This window comes from Canis lupus, chromosome 28 (assembly GCF_003254725.2).
Source record: "Canis lupus dingo isolate Sandy chromosome 28, ASM325472v2, whole genome shotgun sequence".
NCBI classification, from domain to species: domain Eukaryota; kingdom Metazoa; phylum Chordata; class Mammalia; order Carnivora; family Canidae; genus Canis; species Canis lupus.
The window spans coordinates 13,230,635-13,249,700 of NC_064270.1; the positions used below are offsets into that span (position 1 = coordinate 13,230,635).

Genomic DNA, 19,066 nt, shown 5'->3' on the forward strand with positions numbered 1-19,066 from the left:
CTGCTTCTCCCTCTGCCTGTGTCTCTGCCTCTCTCTCTCTCTGTCTCTATGAGTAAATAAATAAAATCTTAAAAAAAAAAAAACAAAACAAAGATTGATCACATACTTATGTGTAACTTCCAATTTGTTACTAATACTTCTTGATACTAAAGTCCAAGCTTTTCCCATATTACTCCTACCATGCCCCTATGTCTTGTAGCCAGTAGCAAGCTATTGAGAGCGGTTTTTTTTTTTTTTAAGATTTATTTATTTATTTGAGAGAGAGAGAGAACATGAGCAGGAGGGGCAGAGGGAGAGAAAGAATCTCAAGCAGGCTCCAAGCTGAGCCCAGCACAGAGCTCGATCTCAGAACCCTGAGATCAGGACCTGAGACAAAACCAAGAGTTGACACTTAACCAACTGAGCCATGTGGGTGCCCCATAAGTTACTAAGAGTTTTAACATCGTGGGTGACACAGTGAATTCCACATGATATACCCTGGGTGAACTTTAGGGAGGAAGCCCAAGCTAGGAAACCAGAGGTCACCTTTCTATCATAGGTATCAACAATGACATGGGCTCTGACCATTTCTCCCTGTAACGCTTTCCATAATCCAGACCTTCCATTCATTCCCAAAGGTTCCCCTACAGGGCTGCGTCTTGTCTTTAGAGAAAAATACAATAGTCTAGTTCTACATTTTGTCTTGGCAGCCCTCCCCTTTTTTTCCATGGCAGAAAAAGAATGATCTAGCTCCTGGCCTAAGTAATAATGCCAGTAGAGGTCCAGGGTCTGGATGAAACAGGGTCACATATACTTAGGCAGTTAAGGAGAAGGAAAGCTGGTCTCCACGGTAGAGCCACTTTCATGCACAATTAAGCGTACGGCCCTAAAGAAACTCTGGATCTTCTCCCTTGAAGAGTAACCCTGTGGTTGTAGAGGAATTAAGTAAATAGACATTGCAGACCAAGCCTGAAGAGGAGCAGCGTGTGCACAGAATGCTCTTCTACACGCCCAGCACTTCTGAGCCATGACAAGACCAGCTGTCCATCACTGAAGCATCTGGTCTCATTCAAAACTTTTGCACTGGCCAGGGAGCCAGGACTGGAATGCAGGTGCTGGGGACTGGCCAGGGAGCTGGCCTGACCCTGAGACCAGTGGCCAACAGTCTTCCTCCCAGGCAATCCCAGGTGCCTGGAATGTTCCTGAGAAGCCAGTCATTGGTACAGAACTCCTTATTTTCCCCTCTTCTCAGAGGAGGGATCCTGGGAGAGTATTTGGGGAGGCCCGCGTGTGGAAGGAGGCTGGGAGAATGCATGTCCTGCCTGGTGCAGAGCTTACTCTCATTCATGGGAGGGCACCCACAGGCCCGGAAAGACGGGGAGGGGGTGGGGTGGGGCGGTGTCGTCATGAGGGACACGTCGGTGAGGTCGGGGCATCTCAGGGACCCAGGATTCTGGGAAGGGACCTGGATTTGGGCTCTAGCATCACACACGGGGGAAGGGGAGGGGGAGGAGCTCAGCTCCTGGCTGCTGAGACCAGGGGCAAGTCACTTAATGGCTCCCTCTCTCCCCTTCCTCGCCTTTAGAAGGTTGGAGCGGACAACCCACCTCGCGGCTCGCAGTAAGGGTCACGTTAAAGGGTCCCTGTGACTGGCTGTGGTAGGAACGCGGCACCTGGTGGTTATGTGCGCTGCGCGCAGCGGTCCTCTGAACCCACGTGCCTGCTCTTCCTGCCTCTCTCCTTTAGGCGATCCCCAAGGGGCAACCTGGCGACCCGAGGGGCTCCCCAAACGTCCCGCGCACGCACGTCCCAGACGCGAGGGCACAGGGACGATTCCCCCTCCCGCCGCGCGGTGCCCGGTGGGGCCTGTCCCCTGCCGGGCGCGCCCAGGGGCAGAGCGGCGTGCGCGCGTGCAGGTCCACACACGCGCGCACACACGTGGACCTGGTGCGTGTGCGGGCCGCCCGCCCCGGGACCCGCGAGCTCCCAGGGCTCGGCCGCGCGGCGGGGCGCGGGGCGCGGGGCGGGGGGCTGAGCGGGGCCATTGTTCCGCAGCGGCCCCGGGCCCGCGCCGCCGGGGCCCCCGCCGACCCCCGGCTCGGAAGCCCCGTCTGCCCTCCCGCGCGGCTCTGGGGGCCGGAAGGCGGCGCCGGGCGCGCAGCCGTGGGCCCCGGGGCTGCCCCGCGTTGCCGAGGACACTCCCCAGCCCACCCGGCGGCCGAGCGCGGCGGCCAGGCCCGGCCGGGGCCCCCCGCCGCCCCGCCTCCCGGCCCCGGCCCCGGCCCTCGCCCGCGCGCGCAGGGACAGCTCCCGAGCGCCCCGAGGCCGCGGGATGCCGGGCACAGGCCCAGCGGCCGGTGGAAGCCGAGCGGAGACGGAGAAAGAGAGGGGAGGGGGAGCGAGCACTCGCGGCTGAGGGAACAGCAGATTGCGCCGAGCCAATGGCAAGGGCTGGACGAGGTGGCACCAAATTCCCTTCGGCCAATGAGGCGCCAGATTCTACAGGAGCCCATTAGCATTTCCCCAGGGGCAGGGGCTGGGGCTGCGGCCGCGGAGCCGCGGGGTGTCTGCAGCATCCTGTTTTCGCGTCCGCAGCCCGCCGCACGCCTCGGCTCTGTCTCCTCCCCTCTCCCGCCCAGGCTGGTCTCCCACGGCGAGCAACTCCGCGCACTTTGCCCCTTGTTGGCAGCGAATAAAAGGGGTCTGAGGAAATAGGGGACTCGGTCACCCACTGCCAGCTCTAGCCTTTAAATCCCCAGCCTGGGCAGGTCCGGGCACGGCGGATCGGATCCCGACACCGAGCCGGCACGCGCGGCGCAGGGAAGGTTCCGAGAGCGGCGCCGCGGGTCACCGCGCAGAAGCGGGCTCGGGAACCGAAGTCTACTCCGCGGGCGGGCTGTCCCGGACTCCGCTGTGCAGTCTCAGCCGCGGGAAGGTGATCCCCGCCTCGGAGAGCCCAGATGCCGGCCCACTTGCTGCAGGAGGAGGTGAGCTCCAAGCAGTTCCCCCCAGACCGCGGCTTCGCGGGCGCTGGGGGGACGAGAGCGTTGCGACCTCGGACTGTTAGCCATCTTTTGCGAGTTGCACTGCCTTCAGTTGGTTGGGAGTGTGCATTGTAATTTGAGCACTTGATTCCTCAACTTTTGTTTCTTAAGCTTTAAAGAAAAACCCGGTCGTACTTTATGTCCGTGTGCATGCGGGATTTCCTTTGTGTGTTTTTAGGAGTGTGAGTATTTTACTCTTCCTTGCTATACTGCGCCTTCACCTTGAGGTTGCACCACCCTTCGCAACCTACCCGCCTAGTTTCCGGGGACTTCCTTCCCTTCCAGCAGAGATACCCGGCTCTCGGTTAAGGAAGGCTTGGGGGGCAGGGTCTGTGTCCACATGCCACCCTTCCCCCAGCGTGATTAGAGAGTGAATTGGCAGGGACTGCTGCACGTGCTCTCCCCTTTCCTGACTCTGCTTCGTCTCCCCTCCAGATCTCTAGCTCCTACACAACCACCACCACCATCACAGCGCCTCCCTCCAGGATCCTGCAGAATGGAGGAGGCAAGTTGGAGAAGCCTTCCCTATACTTGGAAGAAGACATCCGCCCTGAAATCAAAGATGACATCTACGACCCAACCTACAAGGATCCGGAGGGCAGACCAAAGCCCAAGGTTGAGTATGTCTGGAGAAACATCATCCTTATGTCTCTGCTGCACGTGGGAGCCCTGTATGGGATCACACTGATTCCCACCTGCAAGACGTACACCTGGCTCTGGGGTAAGAGATTCCCTTGTGCTTCTTTTTTTTTACTTTTATTTTTTTTAATATTTTATTTATTCATAAGAGACACAGAGAGAGGCAGAGACACAGGCAGAAGGAGAAGCAGGCTCCATGCAGAGAGCCTGATGTGGGACTCAATCCTGGGACTCCAGGATCATGCCCTGGGCCGAAGGCATCGCTAAACCACTGAGCCACCTGGCCTGCCCTCCCTTGTGCTTCTGACCCAGCCCCGGGGGTACTCCCTACTTCTTTAATAGGGTGGGATCTTACATGGAGCAGAGGCAACAGCCTGTCCTGGCCCAGGGTTTCCCAGACATGTCTCTTGGTGACCTGACAATGCTGGGCTGGAAATTGAGCCTGAAGGGGGTGGGGGGAAGAATGGAGATGCAGGAATGACAATTCTGGGGTCCTTCAGTATGGATGTTGGGGAGGGAGCCCTGAGACCATGTGCTGCAGGCCTTGAAGTGAGTAGACCTGTGCCAGAGAGTCAGCTTTCCCTGAAAGAGCATTTCTGTTTCAAATCATTTGCTTGGCCGTCTGTCCCAGCCCTGCCAGCCACAAAAGAATCGAGGCCAGACCTGGGAGGCAAGGGAACGGGGTGCGGTGGGGGGGCTAGAGCAGCAGTCTTAAGGAGAATATACTGAGCACAGTCAGAGCATAGCACCACAAACTGCTCAGGGAAAGAGTTAGTAGAAGAGGGAGGAACAGAGAAGGGGTTATCCACAAAATTATTTTGCCCTGGCCCTTGGCCCAGCCGGCTCCTTTGTTAAACAGACAGACGAGAAAGGCTCCTGTATAACCCAGGTTACACAGATGTGTTGCCCTGTGACTCCATTAAGTCTCCAGGGAACTAGACATGCCAACGAATGAGAATGTTCCGAGACTAAAATGAGCTGGAGGAAATAGTTCATATTCTTATCTAGCCTGCTCCAGCCCCTCTCTCCTAATGTCCTGAAGTCTTCCCCCTTGCCAGGGACCACCAGGCCAGGTCAGAGGAGAGAGCCCTGAGCAGCCCTAGCCTCCAGGCTGCTGCAGTAAGGGAGACAGTTCCCGGTTTGTCCCTGACCTGCCCTTAGCTCAGCTCTTTCAGGGATCCATGGGTGTGGGCTGATGGCAGAGCCCTGCCCCCTGGATACACACATGTGCTTTGCAGGCATTTTCATCTGTGCCACCAAATGCCTGACTTGGGAAGGGGGAAAAGGAGGGCATGGAGCTCCAGCATCCCTGGGAGGGGGGGCGGGGGGCGGGGGAGGGCTCCACGTTGCCACTTTCTGAGGATAGTGAGCCAGAATTCCCCTTCAAAAAACAACTTTAGGGTTTCCAGAGCAGCTTTGGGTATGGGGTGCTTGCCGACAGCTGCACTCTTGGAGAATAGTTGTGTCGAAAGGCTGGTAGGCCAAGCGTTAGCTGATTCCCGCACGACCTCTTTGTTTTTGTTTTGTTTTTAAGATTTTATTTATTTATTCATGAGAGACATAGAGAGAGGCAGAGACATAGGCAGAGGGAGAAGCAGGCTCCATGCAAGAGCCCGATGTGGTACTCGATCCTGGAATTCCAGGATCACAACCTGAGCCAAATGCTCAGCCGCTTGAGCCACCCAGGTGACCTCTTTGACCTAAGGTGGTAGGATCTGGTCACTGGACCCTTGTCTTGGAAAATCTTCTCGATGCCACAGAGAAATGCAACTGGGTAGATCCTGTCTCTTTGGGATCTCAATTTTTCCTGGTACAAACTGGGACAGCAGTACCTTCTTAGGATTGGGAAAATAGTTCTCCTGAGGTTACATGTGTGTCGTTGCCAAGATTGGCCAGGCCTAGGAAGAGCTCTTATATGTGGGAGGGGAGGGGGATGTGTTCTCCACCCCCTCTGAGAAGCCAGCAGAACTTTAGCTGTAGCAGGAGAGGTGGGAGAGGTCTCAGAGCAGGGATAAGGATCCCCCAAGGAGACTGGATTCCTCTCTCCACCCCTTTTGTCACCCACAAGCCCCTTCCAGCCTCAGGACCCCTGTAGGCGTTGTTAAGCCCAGAGTTTGGCCAGACTGCCACCCATAGTTCCTCACCCTTTGCTGCTGGTGGAGGGGGCAGAGTACGAACCCCAAATCCAGGCTTCGCCTACTACCTTTTTGGTGCTATGCCCATAGGTGTGTACCATGCTTTTGGACAGAGAAACATAGCACATGGGAACTGGATGGTGACTTTTTTTTCCTGGCCGTGGGCCACATGGTGGATGACTTAGTTGACCGAAGAACCAGCTGGATAAAGGGAAATCAGAACTTCTCCATCTTAAGGAACAAGTGGGATGGTGGGATGGAAGAGGGTCAGAGATCCACCTTCAGAGTTTAGTAGTTTGGCCTCACCTCTTCTTGTTTTATCCCTAAGGAGAGTGTTACATTAGCAACTGGTTGTGATTCCAGTATTTCTCATGACCATGAGCAATTTTGAGGGCCTCTCAGAAGAGCCCTTGGGGGGGGGGGGCGCTGAAGAGAGATCTCTGGCAACACTGAGGGCCAATGAATAAAACTTCTTAAGTCTCTTTCTTAGAGCCAAAACTATGAGACTTTATTTAGGCTGACAATTTGAACATTAATAGAGATGTGGATCTCCAGCTGACTTGAGGTCTTCTGTTAGATACTGATAGAAAAAGGCACCAGAGTATATGGGCTCTTTTCCCAATGCCCCTGTTAATATGAGGATCTTATGTGCTTTCTGAGTCAACTTGCCAGGGCCCTCTGTGGCATGAAACAACCCCAGTAGCTTCCTTGGTTCTGAGAACCAAGCCCAAAGCTATTTTTCTTCCTCCTTGGTGATTGGTGGCCTGTGGCTCAACTGTCATTTTTCCAAGTGTGGATACAGGTAGATACTATATCTGGAAAGAAGTCACCACATGGCTTAAGGTTAGCAAATCACCTGAGGCTCTAATCCAAGCTCAGAGGGAACATGGGTAGAACTTTCACAGGGACAAACTCTGGCTCCATGGCTCTCTTCTGGATCCTGTAGGAGGAATAGGGGAGTGTGGAGGAAATAGGGTTCAGGGGTGGGAGGAGTGGGAGGGGCGGGAGGAGGGGTTGGTTGTTTAGGAAACTAGTATCTATGGCTGGAGAAGAACACAGAACAATTTGTTACAATGTGCAGTGTCTCCAACTGCAACTAAGTTCTGTGGCCACTGAGGATCCATTGTTTCTAGCTGCTTCCCTAGGAATGAAACATTGTCAACAGTTACAGCTCCACCAAGGCCTCAGCCCCTGCCTGCTAGAGCCAGCAGAGCAAGATGGGTGTACCCAGAAACCCACTTCCCAGTTAGAGTACATGATCTAGAGATTATGTCCTTCAGACTTCCAGGAAGGTGAGGCAGGACAGTGTTGGGGTGTTCTACCGAAAATGTAAGAGAATATCCCACCACTACCTAGAATTAGCCTTGCCAGAGGGAGTATAGGCTGACCAAGGCATGTGGCAAAGGAGAGACATGGGAACCATGTGCGGATCTTGGGGAGGTGGTTGGGATAGTTAGAACACAAAGTGTTTATTGACAGAAGACTTGGTTTCAAATCATGGCTCCATTTCTTACTAGCCACGTGACCACAGATAAACCCTTCAACCGCTTGGCATGTATTTCTTCAACTGCAAAGTAAAGACGCTAAACCCCATTCAAGGTATCCCATGAATCAGAAAGACAGAACAGAATCCTTGGCAAAGCTTAAGATACCACACAGATACAACTTATGTACAGGGCAGATTTCCCCCCCACGTGGGCCATACTGCCTGCTAAAATATTTAAATACTTTCAGACTAGTTGGTAAATAGCCATTGTTCAGAAGCCTGTGAGTGTCCCGAAGAGCCCAGGGTCCCTTGAATTGGCCAGTGCTCAGACCGGACTAGCTTTCAAATCTTTTAATACTACCTGTGCTGCTGGGTACTAAGCTTTTCAAGAGTGGTCTGTGGTCCTTAAAACTTTGGAAGAGGTTCGCTGAAGGTCAGAGGAGACAGGACCTGGGATGAGGTCCCTCAAGACGGAGAATGACAAGTCGCTGGGTGAAAAATGCCCTCTTCTCTGTTCGGCCTTTCTGAAGTGCCTGTTACTCAGCTAATTCCAGAGGGTGGGAGGTGATGGTATTTTTTAGGTGGTAGAAGCAAAGGGATGGAGGAGACCAAGACATCTCTGGAGTTCAGGGTGAAAGCAAGCCTCACTCAGAACCTAAAGAACACACAGACTTGGACAGGAAAATATCACGTGAACGCCTTCCCATATGAGTAACTACCTGCACTGACTTCTCCTGGCAGTGTTCTCCTACTATCTGATCAGCGCTGTGGGCATCACAGCAGGGGCTCATCGGCTGTGGAGTCACCGCACCTACAAAGCTCGGCTGCCCCTGAGGCTTTTCCTGATCATTGCCAACACGATGGCATTCCAGGTGAGAAGCTGGCTCTGCCCAGCTCTTCTCTCTCTGCTCTTCTGATGCTCCAGGGGCGGGATGGAGAAAGAAGCTCAGCATCTGGAGGGGAGCCACAGTGGGCAACATTTCGCTTTTCTCCCCCCTTACTGTCACGTCAAGTACAGGCCCAGGCCCTAAGTCCACTCTGGAAGGGGGCAGTAGGAGATACATAGGCAATAGTGTTGATGTCACGGGATGAGTTTTGATCCTAACATCCCTCTGTTATCTCGCAGTCTTGGCCGTTGTGGTCCTTTATCATCATGGGCCACGGTGCCTAAGCCAGGAACTGACCCTGGTTTCCTGGGCAGACACGGGACACTAAGTTCACTATTTTAGGTGAAAAGCTTAGTTAGGATTCCCCCACAGTGGGATTGAAGTTGATGTTTCATAGACTCTTGAACTCTGTGTTCTCAGATATCAGAGCAAATGATATAGCCCTATAGCACTATGTGCCTGAGTATTTTAAGCCCTTGACATAAACTACCTCATTAGATCCTCACCACAGGGACACCTGGGTGGCTCAGTGGTTGAGCATCTGCCTTCAGCCCAGGGCGTGGTCCTAGAGTCCCGGGATTGAGTTCCACATTGGGCTCCCTGCATGGAGCCTACTTCTCCCTCTGCCTGTGTCTCTGCCTCTCTCTATCTCTGTGTCTCTCATGAATAAATAAATAAAATCTTTAAAAAAAAAAAAAGATCGTCACAACAATCTTAGAAGGTAGGTACTATTACCCCCATTTTACAGATGAGGAAATTGTGTCACTGAGAAGTTAGGTAGACCAACATTATGGTCCTGTTTCAGGCTGCCAGGCTGGCTAAATCAAGTATTGAGTTTTTTTGTTTTTGTTTTTTTTTTGGTTTTGTTGTTGTTGTTTAAATTACTTAATTAATTTGAGAGAGACAGATAGCAAGAGAGAGCAGGAGTGGGGGAGGGGGAGGGGGAGAGGGAGAGCAGGCTTCCCGCTGAGCAGGGAGCCCGATGCAGGGCTCCATCCCAGGACCCTGGAATCATGGCCTGAGCCGAAGACAGACACTTAACAGACTGACACCCAGGCGCCCCATGTATTGAGGTTTGTTGAGGCAGAAAGTTTATAGCGGAGAGAATGCCGAGAATTGGGAGAAGGGAACTCCTAGTTGTTAAGGGCTAGCAATGGACAAAAGATGGCCTGTGGTGTGGGGCTTAGCTGGGAGCAAGAGGAAAAAGAAACCAAGTTGATCCCTTTCTTCATGGCAGTGTCCCAGGTACTTGCCACAGTCCCATAATCCCCTCTGTCACAGCACTTCATACCTTGAGAGGGCTCTTGATGTTGTCTTTATGTGGGGAAAAGGAAGAGATTGAGCACATTCTTTAAGGGATGAAAAGAATCCTAGAGGAGCCCAGAGGTCATTTGGAAATGTGGTCAAGATCAGGATTTCTATACCTGGCCATGATCTATATGCAAGGCATCAGAATGGAGTTCCCTGCAGCTTTACCCATCAACCAGAACCTGGGATGCAAGGCTGCCTGCCTCATGTTCTCCATGCCCAGGGTTTGGCACCCCAGGGTGTGGACCTTTTCCAATGTATTTTCTTGAAGAATTGCAGCATGCTTTTCTAATGAAACTCTGAGCTCTGTATGATCTGCCTCCATTCTGTCTACCATATAACCTTCAAGAAGCTAATCCTATTCGTGTGGCCCTGGGACTTTAAATTGCTTTTCCACTTAAGCTTCAGTAGCAAGTTGGGGGCATAGAGGGGGTATTTTGTGAGTTAGGCTGTGAGCCATGGGCCCTTAGAGTTGCCTGTCCATTGGAATTCCCCTAAGAGAGTACCTCTTCCCTGGCCTTCATTCATCTTCTCTGTCCCTCCAGAATGACGTGTATGAATGGGCCCGAGATCACCGTGCCCACCACAAGTTTTCAGAAACAGATGCTGATCCTCACAATTCCCGGCGTGGCTTTTTCTTCTCTCACGTGGGTTGGCTGCTTGTACGCAAACACCCAGCCGTCAAAGAGAAGGGTGGTTTGCTAGACTTGTCTGACCTAAAAGCTGAGAAGCTGGTGATGTTCCAGAGAAGGTGAGTGAAGCGATAATGGAGCTGAGCATCTAAGTGTTTGGGGAACCCCCTTTTTTCTCCTAGAGCTTATAAACCTAAGCTGAGGAATTTACTGGGTTTGTATGTTCCAAATTAAGTTTAAAACCCTAACATTTAGTAGCCAACATGCCCATGGTTATGGACTATTGTTCTTTCTTTCTCTCAGAGCTCTCTGAATTAAACCAATTTAAATCCAATAAATACTTATTGACTTAGGGACAGTCGCAGATACAAAGATGATTGTGTCACAGTCCTTACCTTCAAGGAGCCTGTAGCCTATTGGGAAGCAGAGGGAAAACTAAGGACCTGAATAACTATGACACGTGGCAACATATTTTCTATGCCAACGAGAGGCACAAAGGAAAGAGATTATGTGGTGAGGGAACATTGGGGAAGGGTTTATGAAGAAGGTAGCTTTGGAATCCACTGATGGATAGAGATTCTCACAGGTGTGTATGGGGAGGGAACATACAAACATAACAGAATGAGCATGAAAGCATGTTCCAACAATAAAGGCCTTTTGCTTGAAGCATAGGGTGTGGTCGAAGTAAGGCCAGAAAGAGGTTGATGCTATTCCTACAGAGGCTTAATAGCAGATTTAGGTTTTAATTCACTAGGCAACAGGAAACCATTACAAGTTTTTTGAGCAGGAAGGTGTGCTTTAGAAAGGTCACTCTCGGGATGGTTGAGAGAAATGGAGCCAAAGAGGTGAGAAGCAGGGCCACAAGGTAGATAGGAGCTAATGGGGATTTGTGCTTGGGAAGCAGCAGCAGGAATGGAAAGTTTGATGCAGAGAATACTAATGATATGAGTATAAGACTTGGCTGTTGAAGAAAAGCAGGAAATCCGTTCCCTAGGAATGTCAATGGCACAGTCTACATTTGAGACAGTGAAGAATGGTGTAGGGCCTCCAGAGGGTCTGCGCGCATCAAGGACACTCTGTGCCTCTCTGAGGAAGGAGAAGAATGATTTTGGGGTGGCTGGTGGAACATAGAGGCAAGGCACAAAACCTAGACTCTGCAAAAAACATGAACGGGAAAGAGAAAGGAACCTAAAGGCAGAATGGAAAAAAAGCCTGCGAAGGAGGACTTGGGTTATAAGTTGATAATTTGGACCTCACCTGTTTCACCAAGGTGGTATTATGCTATAGTCAGAAAGAACAATGGATTCAGAGGCTGGAGACAAGCCTTCTAATCCTTGCTCCACCAGTTCCTACCTGTGTGATCCTAGAAAAATCAGTTAACCCCATGTTACCTCATTTTCTAAAGACTGGGACATTCTTCAAAGGTTCCCACCCCCATTCCCTCTGGCTCTGTCTCCTGCCACACTGTACTTGAGTAGAAGGAAAGATAGCCCCACCAGTGACTGAGGAAAATCAGATGGGACTAAGAGTCCTTTCTACCCTGACACGGAGTCTGGTCTCTTGATGTAGGTACTACAAACCTGGCATCCTGTTGATGTGCTTCATCCTGCCCACCTTTGTGCCCTGGTATTTCTGGGGTGAAACTTTTCTACACAGTGTGTGCGTTGCTACTCTCCTGCGTTACGCCATTGTGCTCAATGCCACATGGCTGGTGAACAGTGCTGCCCACCTCTACGGATATCGCCCTTACGACAAGAATATTAGCCCCCGAGAGAATATCCTGGTTTCCCTGGGAGCTGCAGGTAAGTCAACAGACCACGGCGAGACCCTTTCTGGTGGTCTGCTGGTGAGGGTTTTAGGCGAGGAGCCAGAAAAACCAGATTAACCTGTTTTATGACTTCTTTCTGTCTGGTTTTCCATTACAAAACTAGGGGACAAATTATAAGAAAGTTGGGCAACAGGTCTTATGTAGAAAGGAAAGGGTAAAAAACAACGGGGCATTTGATTATAGATTCCAGAACCTTTGCAAATGCTATGTATAATAAACCCCTTTGGGTGTTCCTTTTTCCAGTCCTTTCTGGGCTGGACTGAAAGTCTTGCGTGGGGCAGGGAATGCATAAATGGAACAACAGGATCATCTGGGTGGGCAGTGAGCCTAGGATCTTATATTTAAATACCCTATATAGGGGCACCTGGGTGGCACAGTCCATTAGGCATCCAACTCTTGGGTTCAGCAAACAGTCATGTTCTCAGAGTCCTGAGACCAAAGAAGTGCTTTGATGTCATTCGTATTGGCACCACCAAGCACTTGTTTGTGGCCCTTAACTGCCACATACCAGTCTTATCTCTTGTCCTTTCTTTTTCTCTCTCCTGCTTCTATTCTGTGCAAGGAGCACCCCCTTCCCCACAACAATGGCTTAGGGAACCACCAGTAAAGCAATTACTTTGCTCACAAGTACCTGCTTCGCTGATCTAATGCTGACTCTTGATGAATTTATTTCTATCTTTCCAGTCCCACTAGCCAGAGCTGAAGACAACAGGCTTTTGCCATCTGTCTCCATTCTTTTTCTGTCACAGTTTTCAACTAAATATAGACCTTGACCAAGGCCTGGAATCTGTTTTCCTTAAGCAGACCCTATGGCCTTTCCTCACCAGTGATCAGTGCCAGTGGTCATCCAGGATATCTAGGCAACCTCACTGTTGCACATGTTTATGCACACCATGGCCTCACACTCACTTTCTCTCTTTAAAATCTTCCTCTAGACTTTCAACCCCAATCATCTCTACTATCTGGACTAAGGCATTTTTTTTCTCCTTTACACCTTCATGCATCTCACCTTCCCCCATTGTGCCTGTCCTTACTTTGAACCACATTTGAAATCAATCTCCTCAACTCTGTCAACGTGAGATTTTCAGAGACATGGAAGTTTCTGGAATGAGATTTGTCCTGTGCCACCACGGGATCTAGAGCAAGCTTCCCGGACTCCAGCCTCTTTGTGAGCATCAGCACTGAGAGGCTGCCAACACCTTCATCTCAGTTACCATTCAGCTGTGCTCCCTGTCATCTCCCTTATCACCTCCACCTTCATTCTCCTGGAGCTTGTTTCTCTGCCACTCCCATCTTTTCTTCTCAAGTTCCCTGCCCCATGGTCACATGATCATTTTCTCTCTGCCAAAGCTGACCTCCCTTGAGCCTTTATTGGACTCTATCTTGCTGCCCCAGTTGCAAAGTCTTGTCCTTCTTCCATCCGTGGACCTTCCTCTTTTTTCTCTTCTGGCTCTGTGTGTATCTGATTGTAGTTTAAATCTGATAAGTAGAGGCCTGGTTAGTGCTTCTATGAAGCCCTGGTACAAAGCCACTTATGGAAATTAGTAATCCTGTCAGTACCTTTGGCCTTGTGGTTATCCCAACCTCCTACTCAGTTCACACTGAATAATCAGGTGTCACAGAGAGAGAACATACCTTGACTTGCCCTGGATGGTGTCATTTACTCTGTAGGACGTCCTTCACTTGCTTGTTATTAATATCATTACTACTCTCCTGGGGTTCTTTGATCTTCAAAGGGTTCCCCCTGCTCTTCTTTGAGCTATTCTTAATCCAGCTTTTCTCCTGGCTTTTGAAGGGTCGGTATTGTTAATTGTTGTATTGTTAATTGTTGAATATGATACAGAAAGAAGAGTCCTGCCAAGGGTTGGAGAATTCACTGTCTGTGGAGTTTCTAAAGTTTTACCTCTTACTGAAATTCTCTTGAGACCAGGATTTCTTTGTTTTCCCCCAGTCCAGCAAAGTGAGCTGCTCATCTCAGAACCTCAGAGGTTAGAGGGAATCGCTAAGCCTCTTACTTCTTATTCTGTCAGAGATTCTGGGTTTTTTTTGTTGTTGTTGTTGTTTTGTTTTTTAAGATTTCATTTATTTATTTATGAGAGAGGCAGAGACCCAAGCAGAGGGGGGAAGCAGGCCCCATACAGGGAGCCCGACTCAATCCTGGGACTCCAGGATCATGCCCTGATCCGAAGGCAGGCGCCCAACCGCTGAGCCATCCAGGCGTCCTGAGATTCAGTTTTATTAGCATTCTTGCCTCCCCCGCCCCCAACCAGAGTCAAAGTTCAAAGAATTAGAAGCTGGAACAGTCCATTCTGAACCAGTAGTAGCTTTCTGAGGAAATACAGGACCCTGCACTGGGCTTTTTTCCTTCTGACTTTGGGTTCTTACTATCCAGTTCTGTCCATATTGTTCCCCCTTAGGTGTGGTACTAGTGCAGTGGTAAAAGATGTTCTCCTTTGCTCATCATAGTAAGGAGCATGGCAAAAGTCCTCTATTCTGGACTCTCTTCTCCCTGCCCGGACCTCAGGGTTTCAGATCAATATTTAGTGAAATTTCCTATCTGAAATCCATCCCCAGCCTTGGCAATTTCTCTGTAGTTAGCTTATCCTCTGGAAGAAATTGCCAGTCCTCCTCTGACAAAGGCTCCTAGAAAGGCTTGGTGGCCAGGTCTACTCAGTCATTTCTTAAGATGCCTCAGGGGACCAACCTGACTCAGAGTCATAGAGATTCAGAGAGATTCATTCGTTCGTTCAACAGCAGCAAGTTTCTGCTAGGTTGGAGGTCCTCTGCTAGGTAATCAGTGTGCCAACGTGCCGAGACTGAAAAGACTGCAACCCACTGCGTAGCTCCATAACTTTTATCCTTGCTTTTTGTTCCAGGGGAGGGCTTCCACAACTACCACCACTCCTTTCCCTATGACTACTCTGCCAGTGAGTACCGCTGGCACATCAACTTCACCACCTTCTTTATCGATTGCATGGCTGCCCTCGGTCTGGCTTACGACCGGAAGAAAGTATCCAAGGCTGCCATCTTGGCCAGGATTAAAAGAACTGGAGACGGAAGCTACAAGAGTGGCTGAGTTTTGGGCCCTTGGGTTCCTTTTCCAAAAGCCAGCCAGGCAGAAGTTTAATGTTCTGTTTATTAACTACTGAATAATGCTACCAGGATGCTAAAGATGATGATGTTAACCCATTCCAGTACAGTATTCTTTTAAAATTGAAAGCCAACAATTCTGCCTTCATGATGCTAAGCTGATATTCTTATTTCTTCTCTTATCTTCTCTCTCTCCTAGTCCATTGTCCTTTTCTTTGCTTTGTTCTTATCACCTTCCTTTCTCTCCTCGCTCATTGCCTCCCAGGCAAACAGCTGGTCATTCAGTGGTGGGTGTCCAGCTTCCAAAGCCTAGACAACCTTTTCTATAATCCAAAATTAATGGTCTTTGTCCCACATAACTCTTTCCTTGAGCTGTCCTGAGCTTTAGGGTGGGTGGCTCATGCTAGAGGTATGATAAAATCTTCTGGGAAGGCCCCTGTTAATGATCTTCAACTCAGGCTTTTGTGAGTTGGAGTGGAAAATAACTTTATTTGGCACAAAGCTTCTAAAGCAGGTAAACTGTCAGGGGAGAGAGCGTGCATGGTATGATTGAGAAGTAAAGATGGGGTGAGATGGGAAACAAGGCAGAAGTTCAGGCTGTGATTGGACACACAGTTGGTGCCTAGTGAGGACCTCAAGCCCCATCAGACAGCATGCCTCCTTTCTCTCCTGACTCTGACTAGGGAATGGCCATAGAGCCTGGCAATGCTAGATTACAAAAGCAAATCTCAATGTCCCAATGTAGTTTAGGTTGGGGATAAAGAAGAAGCATTTAGTTTGTAGTCAAAGTGGTCTTTGCTGGGGAAGGATTTTTTTTTTTTTAAATAACAGGAAGATTTCTTATTCCATATTACAAGAAATCTTGAGGTTGGTTGTTTCCAGAATTGGTGAATCTAGCAGATCATGGAATCATCAAAATTCTTTCATCTTTCTGCTCTGCCATCTTCGGGACATTGGTCAGCTCCATCATAGTAATAACGTGGCTGAAGCATTTCCAGACATCCAAAAAAGGAACATGTTTGTGGCATAGTGGTGAGCATGGCTGTCTTCCAAAAAAGGAAGGATTTTAAGAAGTGGAGTTGGGTCCGACATAAAAATAATATACATTCACTCTGCTTGGAACATTAAAGTAATTCACTTAGGGTATTTCCCTCTGGAGAAGAGGAGAAATTAGGTGGGTTGTCTACTTTCCTCTCACTGCTGGACAGGAGATGGAGAGTTCAGGGGCAGGGTCTGTTGGCAATTCCTAAGAGAAAACTTTATAAAAGAAGGGCTCTGAGAACACATTGCCAGAGGATTCAGAGGGTTACTAAGAAAGTCAATGGGTGTCCTGATTTGGAAGCTGGTTATACAAGCAAGTAAATGTTCAGTTCATTCATTAATTCCATTTCTCCTTGGGATGAGTAAAAACTAGAAGGCTTCTCCCCGCAGTGCTGAACCATTTCTCCCATTCCTTCTCTGCTAACTTTTCACCTAAAGTATAGGACTGCCTGGGGCGGGGGCGAGGTAGGAATCTAACTACTGTGGTTTTTGATTCCTGGCTCTACCCTTTCCGTCCATTTTCTCCTACCGGTTCTATCTCCTTCCTCCCTGATGTGTTCTTCTCTCTCTGGACAGGAAGCCTGCTTTGTATGTATTCCGAGGCAGTGATGATTATTGCCCACCGGGCAGCTCCCTCTCCTGCAGACAGAATGCTCAGGGTCACTGAACCACTGTTTCTCTTTATAAAGTTGAGTTAGCTGCCACTTTCACTTGGCCTCCAGAGTCTCTCCACCTACACCCCTGTGCGCCCCTGCCACACTGATGACTCAAGATGAGGCTGGCAAACGTTACTAGAAACATCCCTGGCTCAGGCACTCTCTCTCTCAGGAGGCACAGCCAGGCCACATGCTCGTGTTGTGCCAGTGAGCCAGCCACGGAGCAAAAAACGGTTTGTTTTTAACCTCCTCTGTCTGGATCACAACATGAGAGTATGCTAGATGCCCCCTGCTTGCTCAGTAAGCCTGCCCAGCCCTAGTCCGTGCTCCCAGCGGACAGTGCAATGCTTGTAGAAGTAGGAGGGAGCCTAGTCTTCACTGGGAAGCACAAGAAGCAAAGGAAAGTCCCAAAGTGCCTCATGCAAAAGGAGGCCCTGTTCCCTGGAGCCAGGGTGTATTACGAAGCCGAGACTTGGGATCTGAGATGCCATGAACTTTGCTGAACAGCATCTCTGTTTGGCAAACTAACCAGCATTCCCCACCACCCAGCCTAGGGCAAATGGTAGTGTAGAAGAGGTCTGAAAAAAAGCACCAGTGTTTTGAGAACCTTGGACTACTCATGTCCCTGTACCTCAGTCATCAATGCAAAGGCCTGGCTTTACTCTATGAAAGATTGGAAATCTACAATACCAAATGTCCTGTGCATTGTTGAGGAATAGTGGAAAGAAAGAAGGCCTTTCTTCCTGTATTAATTGAATAGACAGAGGCTACAGGGGTTCCCTGGACTAAAGGCATCCTTGTCTTTTGAGCTGTTCCTCTCAGTAGAAACAAATCTAATGGAAGATCACGGCGTAGTGTAGATCTGCTGACTTGTGTACCTATCTCTTGGAGATCCCTGTTGGGTAGTTTTAATTCCACAGGTTAGCAGATGCCTGCTTTCTAATTTTGGACCAAAAACAAGCTTATCTTTCTATTCTAATCACGTCCCAGGGATCTGACCCATACCATGACCCTTCACAAGACTGGACAAGGGCCTCAGGCTGAGGGCTCCTATGACTATGACAATGTGGAGGTGGAGGGGTGTCTACTGAGTAAGGAACACTTATTTCAAGATTCTAAAGCTGAGTTCAATTGACACATTAATGATCCAGAAACTCAAGTCTGAATTTCTAACAGTCCTCACTTCGTGGGTATGCTGACAACTTATTTGGGTGCCTTACATCTGTTCTAATCAGTGTTGTATATGAGCCTACTTCCGCTCCCTCCTCGCTCCCCCTGTGGAGTTCCTTTGCACCTGCGACCCTACAGAAGTGGTTGGTAGAAAAGGGGGCCTGGCTGGAGAATTATCAGTATAGCTATTCACAAGATTTCCTTCTGGGCTTTTTTTTTAGGGCTGTTTTTCTTAAGTGCCCACATTTGATGGAGGGTGGAAGTAATTTGAATGTATTTGATTTATAATTCTTTTTAGGTTAAAAGATGGTGTAGCATTTAAAATGGAAACTTTCTCTCCTTGGTTTGCTAGTATCCTGAGTGTATTCTCTGTAAGTATAGCTCAAATGGGTCAGTGTGAAAGGTTAACAAAAGCAAGATGTCAATGTTACGTGGGTGGTTAAGGCCAGGGCCTCCCCTACCACTGTGCCACTGACTTGCTGTGTGACCCTGGGCAAGTCACTTAACTATAATGTGCCTCAGTTTTCCTTCTGTTAAAATGGGATAATAATACTGACCTACCTCAAAGGGCAGTTTTGAGGCGTGACTAATGCTTTTTATAAAGCATTTTGGGATCCTTCAGCAGAGGAATTCTTTTAAGTCCTGAGTATTTTTATAGTAGCAGTATCCACCGTGAACTTATGTCCACCGTAAACCACGTGTCCTATCATTAATCGATATTCTCTCTGAGAGATTGGATAAATCCATTGGATAAGTGGTGGATAACTAGCCAGACAAAATTTGAGAATGCATAAACTCATTGCCATGGAAACAATACACAGGATACCTTTTCCTTAATTGGGTGGGATTTTTTCCCTTTTATGTGGGATAGTAGTTATTTGTGACCTAAGAATAATTTTGGAATAATTTCTATTAATATCAACTCTGAAGCTTAGTTGTACTGATCTGAAATTGTGTTTGTTCATAATAAAAGTGAAGTGAATCTGATTGCACTGTGTCTGGGTGATTTTTGGCTGCGATTCAAAATTTCCTGGAACTTATCTCTATGATCTGCCACACTGTTGATGCCCTGTTCCTGTACCTTTAAGGATAAAAAAGAAGTAGATGCTACACTAGTTGACTCATACCCCAGTAACCCGCCCTGCCCTTCCTAAGGGTAACTTTAGGTTAA

The 19,066-nt window shown here is 49.2% G+C and overlaps 1 protein-coding gene across 1 annotated transcript; it reads left to right on the top strand.

The window, feature by feature from the left end:
* The first annotated feature begins 2,485 nt into the window (after positions 1 to 2,485).
* Positions 2,486 to 18,882, top strand: SCD (stearoyl-CoA desaturase). The gene is made up of 6 exons (XM_025466898.3): positions 2,486 to 2,966; positions 3,459 to 3,744; positions 8,025 to 8,155; positions 10,024 to 10,229; positions 11,680 to 11,912; positions 14,815 to 18,882. The coding sequence occupies exons 1-6, from the start codon at positions 2,940 to 2,942 to the stop codon at positions 15,012 to 15,014; spliced, it is 1,083 nt and encodes a 360-aa protein (XP_025322683.1). The 5' UTR covers positions 2,486 to 2,939; the 3' UTR covers positions 15,015 to 18,882.
* The last annotated feature ends 184 nt before the right edge of the window (positions 18,883 to 19,066 follow it).